Source organism: Panthera uncia (assembly GCF_023721935.1).
Source record: "Panthera uncia isolate 11264 chromosome B2 unlocalized genomic scaffold, Puncia_PCG_1.0 HiC_scaffold_24, whole genome shotgun sequence".
NCBI lineage: Eukaryota > Metazoa > Chordata > Mammalia > Carnivora > Felidae > Panthera > Panthera uncia.
The window spans coordinates 10,436,920-10,448,311 of NW_026057580.1; the positions used below are offsets into that span (position 1 = coordinate 10,436,920).

Genomic DNA, 11,392 nt, shown 5'->3' on the forward strand with positions numbered 1-11,392 from the left:
CTGAGGGCCCGTGCCTGGGAAGGTAGTGGAAGGGCGGCAGGCTGAGCAAGAGGCACCGGGTGGGCAGAGAGGTGCGTCTGCCTGGGTCTGTCCCTGGCGCTGAGCCAGGCCTGAGTCATGTTGCTCACTCATTCCTCCTCCCAGCTCTTCTCCACTCACCTCTGCACTGCTGCTGAGGGAGCCCCGCCCTGGTGCCGGCTGCCGCTTGTGGCCTTGGGCGGGCACGACTAGAGGGGCCAGGGGCTGTCTGGCCTGCCCCCATCCTGCCGGGGCCTCCCTCCCCCTCCACTCGTCCTGAGTTAATTATAACTCTGACCTAAGTGCCCTGTGACACCACGCCCCAGCGGCCCTGCGGGAGACCCAGCAACCAGGTAGGGGAGAGGCCTAGAGAGGAGACTCATCAGGTTTTCTGTGCTGGGTGTTTGGGAGTGTGGGTGTCGGTCTGGGGGTGGGGAAGGGGGTCTTGGGGAAGGAGCCTCAGTTCCTTCCTGCAGGTGTATGTCCCCATTAGCCCATTAAGGCCCTCAGGTTGTCTAGGCAACTGAGAGGGGAGGCCAGGCTGGGGTAGATCCAGGTGCTTCAGGCAAAGCAGAGGAAAGGCCCAAAGCAGGTGCCGGTGGAGACAAAGAGCTAAAGAGCTGGGCCTGCCCTGGACCCGCTGCTGCTTCCTGCTCTCGAGAGCCTTCTGTCCCCTCAGGTCCATGTCCCAGCCATGCTCCCTGCAGACGTGCCCGTGGCCCACTTGAATCCTTCACTGCTGCTGCTGCTGCTGCTGCTACTGCAGCTGCTGCCCCCTGCATCCTCCTTCTTCCCCAACATCTGGAGCCTCCTGGCTGCCCCCGGGTCCGTCACCCACCAGGACCTGACCGAGGAGGCGGCACTCAATGTCACCCTGCAGCTCTTCCTGGAGCAGCCACCCCCGGGCCGTTCCCCGCTTCGTCTTGAGGATTTCCTGGTGAGCGTCCCCAGGTCCTGTCACATCCCAGCTGGACTCCCCAATTCCCTGGGACTTCTACTTCTTCAGGGCCCTGCTGGCCAAGAGGAGGGACATCCTTCTCTTCCTTGGCTCCTCACCTCTACCCCTTGCAGTAACAATACCCAAGTGTCCTGGTCCTAAAATCAGGAGTACCCCCCCTCCTCCTTAGAAAGGTCCAGAATTGCCCTTCCTTCATAGGGCCCAGGACCTTCAATTCCCTGCACACCCAACCTGAGTGCCAGTTGCTAAGAAAATGTGGGCAATGGTGCAACCCAAGGGTCCCCTGTCCCCTAACCCACTCTCTCCAGGGCCGCACCCTTCTTGCTGACGACCTCTTTGCTGCCTACTTTGGACCTGGGTCTCCTTCCCGGAGGTTCCGAGCAGCCTTAGGTGAGGTCTCCCGTGCCAACGCAGCCCAGGACTTTCTGCCAACATCCAGGAATGACCCTGACCTGCACTTTGATGCTGAGCGGCTGGGCCAGGGGCGCACACGCCTAGTGGGGGCTCTCCGGGAGGCCCTGGTGGCGGCCAGAGCTCTTGACCACACCCTGGCCCGCCAGCGCCTTGGGGCTGCACTTCATGCTTTGCAGGTGAGGACTGCGTAAAATGGGCAGGGGTTTCTTCACCCAGGGTCTTCCCGTCCCCCAGATACAGACTTCCTCTTGGTACCTCCTTCTCTTTCTTCTTCTTCTTCTTCTTCTTCTTCTTCTTCTTCTTTTAATGTTTATTTATTTATTTTGAGAGAGACAGAAAGCAGGGGAGGGGCAGAGAGAGAGGGAGAGAGAGAATCCCAAATGGGCTTTGCACCATCAGTGCTTGATCTTAACAACCACAAGATCAGGACCTGAACAGATATCAAGAGTCTGACGCTTAACTGACTGAGCCACCCAGGCGCCCCCTCATGGTGCCTTCTTAATCACACCTCCCCCTACTCAAGAAGTGATGGGGCACTGCTTGCCAGTGCCCTGAGACTGGTCCCTAGTTCCCCCACCTCCAAACTGGCAGCTCTCCCTGTGGGAAGAGCCAGGAGGCCAGTGTGGCTGGAGAAAAGTGAGGAGGCGTGAGGTCGGGAGTGGGCCTTGAAGGCCACTGGAGGGCCTTTGGTTGGACTCTGAGTGGGATGGGAGGAAAAACCGGGAGGCTCCCACCTGGGGAGAGCTCTGTTCTGGGCAACAGGCAGAGGGTGTGGAGGGCACTTGGGGTATCTGACAGCAGCAGCGGGGGTAGGAGGAGGCTTTCCAGGAGAGAGAATAAGCGCTGGAGATTGTGAGAATGGTCAGACAGCGCCTCATTCCCCTTCGCCCTCCCTCCCCCCAGGATTTCTACAGTCATAGCAACTGGGTGGAAATGGGACAGCAGCAGCCACACCCTCACCTCCTCTGGCCTAGGCAGGAGCTCCGGAGCCTGGCACAAGGTACGGCCATGACCCCGGGGGCTGGGGGAAGCCCACTAAAGCCATGTCCTCTCAGCCTCCCCAGACACTGTGTCACATCCTCAGGTCACATAGGATGTGACATGGCTTCTTCTCTGGAACGACCTGTGAGGTCCCCCAGTCCAGCCAAAGGCCAGGTCAGTTAGATAGCTTCCCCAAGGTCACAGGGGTGGACAGAGCCAGGACCAAGGTCTGCAGACCTCAGCTGAGTTCTCTCTCGTGTGGCTTCCTCCCCCAACATGGGATGGAACATACAGGGCTGTTCTTCACAGTCCCCTCATCCTTCCACCTGAGTTATGACGCGGCCTCCTGTCCATTACAAGTTCACTTCCTGTCCACAGCTCACGCTTCTGGGTTTCCTAGCACAGTCCCGGTCTCACATATTCAGTCTCATCACTAGATGATCTCTAGGTTTTTGTTCAGAAATCCTAGAAGGGTACATTTGGGCTTTTGCCAGCTCAGGGAAAAGCCAAAGTTTGGATGGATGGGGATAAAGGTCAGTGGTGGCAGGATCTTGGGATCTAGACCCCTGTCCTCTCTTCCCAGTGGACGATCCTACCTGCTCTGATTGCGAGGAGTTGAGCTGCCCCGGGAATTTGCTGGGCTTTACACTCACCTCTGGCTACTTTGGAACTCATCCCTCCAAACCTCCAGGTACCAGGCAGAAGTAAGGGGAGAAAGTCACTTCCTTTCCCCTGACCCTCTCCCTAGGGATCTCAGAACTGTAGGCCCTTGTCCCATTTCCTATGGCATCACTTCTGGAAGGAGTGGATGCTGGGGATGGGGTAGATGGATGGAGACCCACTGAGGCGGCCATGATTGTTGGGTGGGGGAATAGCTTCTTATTCAACCAGTAAGACTTCTCCATTACCCAAGGGTAGTTTTGGGGGATGGACTGGAGGGATTAGGGGATCCACCATGTACTGTGATGACTGACCCCTCTAGATTTACTCCAGATTGGCCCTCCACAAATGTCATCTTTCTTGCTGATCCTTTGCTGAAGAGTGAGAGGTCAGGCCAGGTCAAAAAGGGCCTCATTTTCTTAGGAGGCAGTGGGTTTTTTACCTCCACCCTCCAGATCTCTTTCCCCAAACCAGGGAAATGTAGCCATGGGGGCCGTTTTGACCAGAGCAGCTCCCAGCCACCACGGGGAGGCATCAACAAGGATAGCACATCCCCAGGCTTCTCTCCCCATCACATGCTGCACCTCCAGGCAGCAGAACTGGCCCTTCTGGCCTCCATCCAGGCCCTCAGTCTCCTGCGAAACCGGCTGGGAGACAGGGGTTTCTCCAGGTGAGTGGCCTCTGGGCGATGTGCTCCTTAATGCGCATGTGCTCCTAGGGGAGCTGAGTAAATGGGGGCTGGGGACAAATGTGCAGACTCCTCACCGTATCTCTGGCCTGCTCCCCAGGCTGCTGGACATCAGCCCAGCCTCCAGTCTGAGCTTCGTCCTAGACACCACAGGCAGTATGGGTGAGGAGATCAATGCTGCCAAAATCCAGGCTCGCCACATTGTGGAACAGCGACGGGGCAGCCCCATGGAGCCTGTCCACTACATCCTGGTCCCTTTCCATGATCCAGGTAACTGTGGTCTGGCGAGGATAGAGGAAGGAAGGAAAGTCTAGGGCAAGGGGTAAATGCCACTGGTGGGGGAAAGGGCCTCATGGCTCCACTTCCTTAAAATGGTGACGTTTCCTATGGTTGAGCATTTACTGGTACCTCTGTGTGTACGATTGGCCACTTCTTCCTCTGTTTCCAAAATGGCAGCACTTTCCATATGAGGTTAATCATGATCTGTGCTTAGCCAGGGGCCTCTGCTTTCTTAGGCTTCCATGTTAATCAGTGATTTTCAATTCTCCCCATTTTCTGTACACAGAGGTTGGGATGAGGATGGGTCCAGGCCTCTGTGAAGCCTCTAGACAGATTGGAAGTTAGACCGACTGACCCGGGTTGACCAGTCACTGTGCATGCTTAGGCTGATCATTTAGACTTTTTTTTGCCTCAGTTTCATCATCAATAAAATGAGTCAGTACTTGACCCATATTATCTGATGGCCATTTCAACCCTAGAAGATAGGCAGGATTTTCTAGGGTTGAAATGGCCATCAAATAAGATAGCTACAAGCACTGAGAATTCCCTAAAGGCAAGCGTTGAGTCTGATTTACCTGCATAAATCTCATAGTAGCTGGAATTTAACGGGGATTTATCACATATTATTTTTAATTTTTTTAATGTTTATTTATTTTTGAGTCAGAGAGAGACAGCATGAACAGGGGAGGGTCAGAGAGAGGGAGACACAGAATCTGAAGCAGGCTCCAGGTTCCAAGCCGTTAGCACAGAGCCTGACGTGGGGCTCGAACTCACAGAGTGTGAGATCATGACCTGAGCTGAAGTCAGACGCTTAACTGACTGAGCCACCCAGGCGCCCTGGTTTATCACATATTTGATGAAGCTTTGAGTTTAGCATTAATTATGTGTCAAGTCACTATTCTAAGGTTTACAAAATCAACTCATTTAGTCCTTCTAATGACACTCTGAGGTAGGTACCATTGCTCTGGTTTTTCTGGTGAGGAATCTGAGGCCCCAGGTGTTTTTTTATACTTACGCACATATCCAATAAACGCCCTCTCAGGACCACAGGAAATGCTACCATTTTGTTAAGGAAATGAGGTCCACTTCCCTGCAAAGGTAATTAGCCCTTACCCTGCCCTGCCTATAGAAGTATCGGAGAATATTGTTATTTCAATACTTGTTCACCCCAGGAGCACAGCGAGGCCTCTTGACTGGGGGGTGAGAGGTGGCCCTGGGTAGGGATGAGGGGAGCCCTCTCATCACTCATCTCAACCTTCTTTCTTCCTCCCCAGGGTTTGGCCCTGTCTTTACCACCAGTGACCCTGACAGCTTCTGGCAACAACTCAATGAGATCCATGCCTTGGGGGGTGGAGATGAGCCCGAGATGTGTCTGTCAGCCCTGGAGGTCTGCCCTCCCCCTCCCCCTTCCCTTCTTCCCCCTTCCTTTCCAGTTCCCACCACCAAGGGGAACTAGAGGCTTCCTGGGATCTCCACCCTCCACCCCGCCTTCAGAGCCTAGTTCCACTAGCTTCACTCCATGGTTCCAGGGCCATATTTCCTTCTATTCTGCCCTCCCTTACTCTACCCATTCCTCTGCTGCTGCCATTTTTAACACGAGCACTTTCCCTCTCTGCCAGCTGGCTCTGCTGCACACACCTCCACTCTCAGACATCTTTGTCTTCACCGACGCCTCCCCCAAGGATGCCTTTCTCACCAACCGGGTGGAGTCCCTGACTCAGGAGCGGCGCTGCAGAGTGAGCACAGCTGATGGGACATCCGATGTTAGCCACCCAGAGATATGGGGTTTCCCATACCTTGTTGACAACTATCTCGTAACAAGGATCACACCACACTCTGGTGGTTGAACCAGCCTTGGCATGGGGTGGGAGAAGCAGACAATGAGTATAACACATCCTGATCCCTTACATGATGCTGAATGCATATTTGAACTGGTCTCCAATAAACCATTTGAAGAACTGGAGATCTAGTTGCCAGCAATCCGCTGTGGATGACATATGGAGACAGTTACAAGGGAGTGGCAACTACTAACTGAAGGCCTGGGGCTGTGTCATTGGGAGACCCTGCAGGAGCAGTCAGAGGGTAGACCAAGATCTTACTCCTCCTCATCAGCTCCGCAGAACACTTGAGCACAGATCCTCATTGACAATGGTAGACAGCACTTGGATTACTCAGTACTGGCCTCTTTTCTGGGCACAGGTAACATTCCTAGTGACCGAGGACCCATCGAGGGTTCAGGGCCGAGCTCGGCGTGAGGTCTTGTCGCCTCTGCGTTTTGAGCCCTATGAAGCAGTGGCCTTGGCCTCAGGAGGAGAGGTAATCTTCACCAAAGACCAGCACATTCAGGATGTGGCAGCCGTTGTTGGGGACAGCATGGCTGACCTGGTAAGTATGAGGGCCAGAGGGACTAATGCTTTTGGCTCAGAACTGAGGGTACAGGTAACACGGCACTGCTCTTTCTCATAGGTTAATAGTTTAACACTGCTTGCTGTGTTGCCACTGCAGTCAGAAGGGTGGGAAAGGAAGTTTCTCTCTCTTTCTGAGATCCATGGCTACCCAACTTCCACGTTGCTCCTTCCCTATTAGTACCGCCCCCTGTCCCCCAGTCTTGGCCTCCAGTAGTCTGTCCTCGGAAGTCCTGCCATCTTTTAAGGAGGGACAAGAAGCAATCACCTCACCCTCAATCCCTTGCCTCCAATTTGTTGTTGACCGTAACTTCATCCCTGGTCCTGGGCCCCTCTTTCACTGGTATCCCTTCTCCATGTGTGACTTAGTTTCTTTCTGTCTCCACCTTTCTCCTGTCTTTGTTCCCACTTCATTCAATGCCTCATCTTCTCCCCTATTTTTTGGCTCTGCCCATCCCTCTAGGTTACCCTTCCCCTGGAACCTCCTGTTGTGGTGTCTGGAAGGCCACTTGTGTTCAGCGTGGATGCACTGCTCCAGAGGGTCACAGTCCGGATCCATGGGGAGGTCAGCAGCTTCTGGATCAGGAACCCTGCAGGTATTTCCACATGTGTGTCTCAAGGCAGAGGGAAGAATGGAGAATGAAGGGTGACATCCTAAGGGACAGGAGCTAGCTCATGTGCCAATCTCTTGCTCCCCCACCCCCACCAGGGGTCTCCCAGGGCCAGGAGGAAGGCGAGGGACCTCTAGGTCACACTCGCCGCTTTGGGCAGTTCTGGATAGTTACCATCAGTGACCCCCCACAGACAGGGACCTGGGAGATCCTGGTCACAGCCGAGAGCACACCCCGGGTGAGAGTGCAAGGTAAGGAGGGAGATATTCCTGGGAAGGGAAGGGACGGAAAGGCTGCAGAGCTCAGAGAGCGGTATCAATCACATTCATCTCAGGAAGGTCTCTGATTGCCTTGGTCCTCCTCAGCCCAGACATCCCTGGACTTCCTCTTCTACTTTGGGATCCCCGTGGAAGATGGCCCCCACCCTGGCCTCTACCCCCTGACTCAGCCAGTTGCAGGTACGTCTACCCCCCCCCAACTTGTCCATTAATATATATACATGTATATATTGTATATGTATATGTCTATATACATATGTGTATTGTGTATTGTGTATGTATATTATGTGTATATATATATATATATATATCCTTTTATTGAGTTATAACTTGCATATAATGAAGTGCACTAAACTTAAGTATACAGCTGGGTGGATTTCATATGATGCACTCATGTAACCATCACTCGACTCAAGATTTAGAACATTTTCAGCATCCCAGAATCTTTCCTGACCCTGCCCAACAATAGCCCTCAGAGGTAACCCCTTTTCTCCATTCATACTCATCCCCAGAGGTAACCCCTATTCTAAAAGCCGATCATTCCTTTCTCCCTGTCTTTGAATCTCATGTGGACCAGTGTTCTCCCCTCCCCTCCCCTGTCCCAGGCCTCCAGACCCAGCTGCTGGTAGAGGTGACAGGGCTGGGCTCCAGAAGCAACCCTGGAGCTCCTCTGCCGCATTTCTCTCACGTCGTCCTACGAGGGGTCCCGGAAGGTGCCGAGCTGGGCCGGGTGCCTTTGGAGCCCACGGGACCGCCGGAGCGAGGTTTCCTCGCGGCCTCGCTACCGTCCGCACTTCTGTCCGCTGTGGGACCTTTCTCTCTGGAGTTGATTGGCCGGGACGGAGAGGGGCAGAGCCTGCACCGAGCTGCTCCCCAGCCCTGCACCGTGGTCCCTGTCCTTCTGGAGGTGAGACGCAGGAGGAAGGTGCAGGTAGGGCTGGAGAGAGCTGCAGCGGCTCCTCCTCGCCTGATCCGCCCTCCTCCGTAGCTCAGCGGCTCCCCGGGATTCCTGGCTCCAGGCAGCAAGGCCCCGCTCAGCCTCCGCATCGCCAGCTTCTCAGGCCCTCAGGATCTCGATCTTAAGACATCTGTCAAGCCCAGCTTCGCTCTCACCTCCAACCTCTCCAGGTATTGCCCCTGAACTCTCCGGTTCAGTTCCGGCCCACATTTCGGTTCCCCTGGCGTGGGAGCTGGTACTTTAAGCCCCGCCCACAGCAGCCACTTTCGCTTGGCCCTCAGATTCTCGCCTCCCCTCCCCTCCAGCTTTGGGCGCGAACCCTGGGCTCTCAACTCTTCAAGAGCTTGGGCCTTCAGCCCGGCTCGACAGGGTTCGCCTGGAACCAAATGGGTCCGTACTCGACAGGGTTCGCCTGGAACCAAATGAGTCCGCCTGGGGGCGCCTGTGGTTGGAGATCCCGGACTCAGCGGCTCCAGACTCCGTGGTGATGGTGACTGTGACTGCGACAGGTCCAGAAGCCAGCCCAGTGCCCCCGACCCATGCCTTCCTCCGGCTCCTGGTGCTGGCCCCCATCCCGCAGGTGAGGCACCCCCACTTTCCATCGCAGGATAAGCAGTGTAAGGGGTGGTAGGTGAGGGCTTAATTTGGGTGCAGACACGCTGACGGGCTCTCCCTCTTCTCCCTAGGACCCGCTGGCTGCCCCTGCCCACTCATCTGGCCCTATCCTCGCCTCCACCAGCCCTGCCTCCACCTCGGTGACTCGGGGAAGGGCTGGGGGAGGGCTGGTGGGCAACCCCTGGTGGGGCACAGTTGGAGGGGTGCTGCTTTTGCTAGGCCTGGCCTCCTGGTGACACCAGAACCCCTAGAGGGATGTGCCTGCAGCGCTATTTTCAGTCTGGCCCCACTGGTGAGAAGGCAACCGGGCCTTGGGACCCGACCTCTCCCAGCTGGGATGGAGGTTTTCCTTCTCACACACTTGTCCCTCCCTTTCTTTGTGAGATTGGGATAGAGGGCAATGGACTTTCCCACAATGCACTTTCCCCAACCCTGCTGGGAACCAAAGCAAATACTCCTTTTTGGAGAAAATTGGCCTCTATTTCTCTGTAGCAAAATCTCTTTACTCCACTATTTATTCATGCTTTCCTAAGCTCAGGTAGAAGGAAAGATATATGGGGAGGAGACTAAAGTTGAGAGTGGGGGTTTTATTTATAGAATTGTTCTTACTTGAAATTCTGAGGAAGCTCCTATTTTATTTTTGTATTTAAAGCTGAAGGACAGTTTCAATAAACATGTCTTCTCTAGAGAGGGATTTCAAAGAAAGATCATTTATGCAGATCACTTAAGGGCGAGTGAGGGCATAAGACACCAAGCAGATGAAATGAAGTTTTCGGTTGTGGAGAAGAAACTTTACACCAAGATGTTAGGACTTCAGTTGGCCCACCACCTGGAGCCATTTATCTGTTAAGTCAAGAAGCAGAATAAGGAGACTGGGAGTTCTGACTCAGCCTCTCCTGTCACCAACTGAGGAAATCGAGAGGAGGCTTCACACACGGGTGGGGCCCCTCCGCATATTGGGGCAGCCCAGCTGAGCAGTCTCCCCTTTGGGCTGAGTGCCTCCTTTCTGCTGCCTTGACAACTGGAGAGGAGGAGAGAACCGGTGTGGGCATCTGTGCTCCTCCCCGCCTGCGGGGCCACGGCTTCCGCCCTGCCCCCCACTTCCCTACAGTTTACCTGCTGCTGCCATGCTGTCTGCTTCCTTGGCCTTCCCTTCCAGTCCTGGGTGGCACAGGAACTAGCCTGATTCGAGGGATGTGGGGAGAACTGGGAGGGAGAGGAGGCTGGGATTTGCTTTTCTCTGTTAAAACAGTGCTGACCCCAAGTCCCCTCTCTACCCCCACTTCCCGAGAGTACAAACCAAAAACAATAAACTCACCTTCTCCTGAATCAGATTCTGCAAACAGATGTTCATATTTTGAATCTGGGCTAACTGGGGGCCACCAGGCTCTGAGTGTAAATCTGATAAAAAATTCTAAAGGAGGAGTTAGAGGCTGACAACATGGTGAAAACTCGAGGTCCATCTGCTGCTCTTCTGTCACCACAGGCCATTACCTCTCCAGCTGGATCCCCTCACCACCCCCCCCCCCCCCCCCAGACAGGTAGAAAAATCCAATACTCTCCCTACCATCTCTTTAACAGTCCCGTTTCAACATCCCCCTCAGGTGGGATAGTACCCCTTTCCCTGTTCTTTATGGATCCTCCCTGTTCAGTCCTGACCCATTGGAATAATCCAGGCCACTCCCCCATCTCAATGGAGTGATCCAAATCAGGTCCCTCTGAATGGAATGCAGACCGGCCTCCTCCAATCCCGACAATGAACACCAACCTGCACTTGGTGGCATCCAGTCATTACAATTCATGATCCCTGCCCATTAACTCTTGCCTTTCCAGGGTGGTGTCAGGCTGTGTCCACATGTCCCCCGTGCCCCCAGAGCCCCCCTGCGCCACACAGAAGCCCCGTACCTCACCAAGAGCCCCCAGATGCAGCTGTTGTTGCTGTGCCTCCCTCAGACGGCCCTCAAACCAGGCCTGGCCGTGCTCCAGCAGCTCCAGCCCCTGCCACAGGGCGTCCTGCTCCCTCTCCAGAGCCTGCATCTTCTGCAGCTGGAAAGGCCAGAAGCAGAGGCTGACTTGCTCCCCAGCAGGGCTCTGAGCCCCGGCCGTTTCTCTCAACCCTTGGTTGGGTTCACTGGTCACTGAGTGTGAGCCCAGACTGACCACTGAGCTGGAGGGCAAGGGGAAGCAGGGGAGAAGACTTTACAGGTCCTGAAAATTGAGTGGAAATGTAGGGGCAGATCCAGGAAGTAGGCTTCCCTTGGACCTCTTGCTGGGCTAATACTCACCCAGAGGAAGAAGCTCCGGGCCCCTGGGTCTTGGCGGCTTGTCCCTAATGGCAGCAGCAGAACTGTGTAGGGGGCCTGTACCAGGGACAGCCCTCCGGGCCCCTGGCTCCCCATGGCTCGGAGGTGGGAAGGGTGGAGCCACGCCCACTGGTGCTCAGGGTGGGTCCCTCCCCTTCCCCCTGCCTGGTGCCCATCCCACCTTTTCAGCCTCTCAGGCTTTCCTGCAGTGTCTCTGAGGCTGG

At 55.0% G+C, this 11,392-nt stretch overlaps 2 protein-coding genes across 2 annotated transcripts; one reads left to right on the top strand and one right to left on the bottom strand.

The window, feature by feature from the left end:
- Window positions 1-419: 419 nt before the first annotated feature.
- Window positions 420-9,748, top strand: VWA7 (von Willebrand factor A domain containing 7). The gene is given in 17 exon segments (XM_049653565.1): window positions 420-955; window positions 1,285-1,566; window positions 2,294-2,390; window positions 2,955-3,062; window positions 3,506-3,701; window positions 3,820-3,989; window positions 5,273-5,385; window positions 5,618-5,734; window positions 6,198-6,383; window positions 6,867-6,999; window positions 7,113-7,265; window positions 7,380-7,472; window positions 7,898-8,199; window positions 8,281-8,420; window positions 8,556-8,613; window positions 8,615-8,830; window positions 8,937-9,748. Coding segments are annotated over 17 exon segments (2,772 nt in total). The 5' UTR covers window positions 420-712; the 3' UTR covers window positions 9,102-9,748.
- On the bottom strand, window positions 9,731-11,293 carry SAPCD1 (suppressor APC domain containing 1). The gene is made up of 5 exons (XM_049653566.1): window positions 11,151-11,293; window positions 10,771-10,911; window positions 10,184-10,279; window positions 9,982-10,071; window positions 9,731-9,886 (listed from the first exon to the last, which is right to left on the bottom strand). Exons 1-5 carry the CDS (start codon window positions 11,262-11,264, stop codon window positions 9,794-9,796), a joined length of 534 nt encoding a protein of 177 aa, XP_049509523.1. The 5' UTR covers window positions 11,265-11,293; the 3' UTR covers window positions 9,731-9,793.
- Window positions 11,294-11,392: the final 99 nt, after the last annotated feature.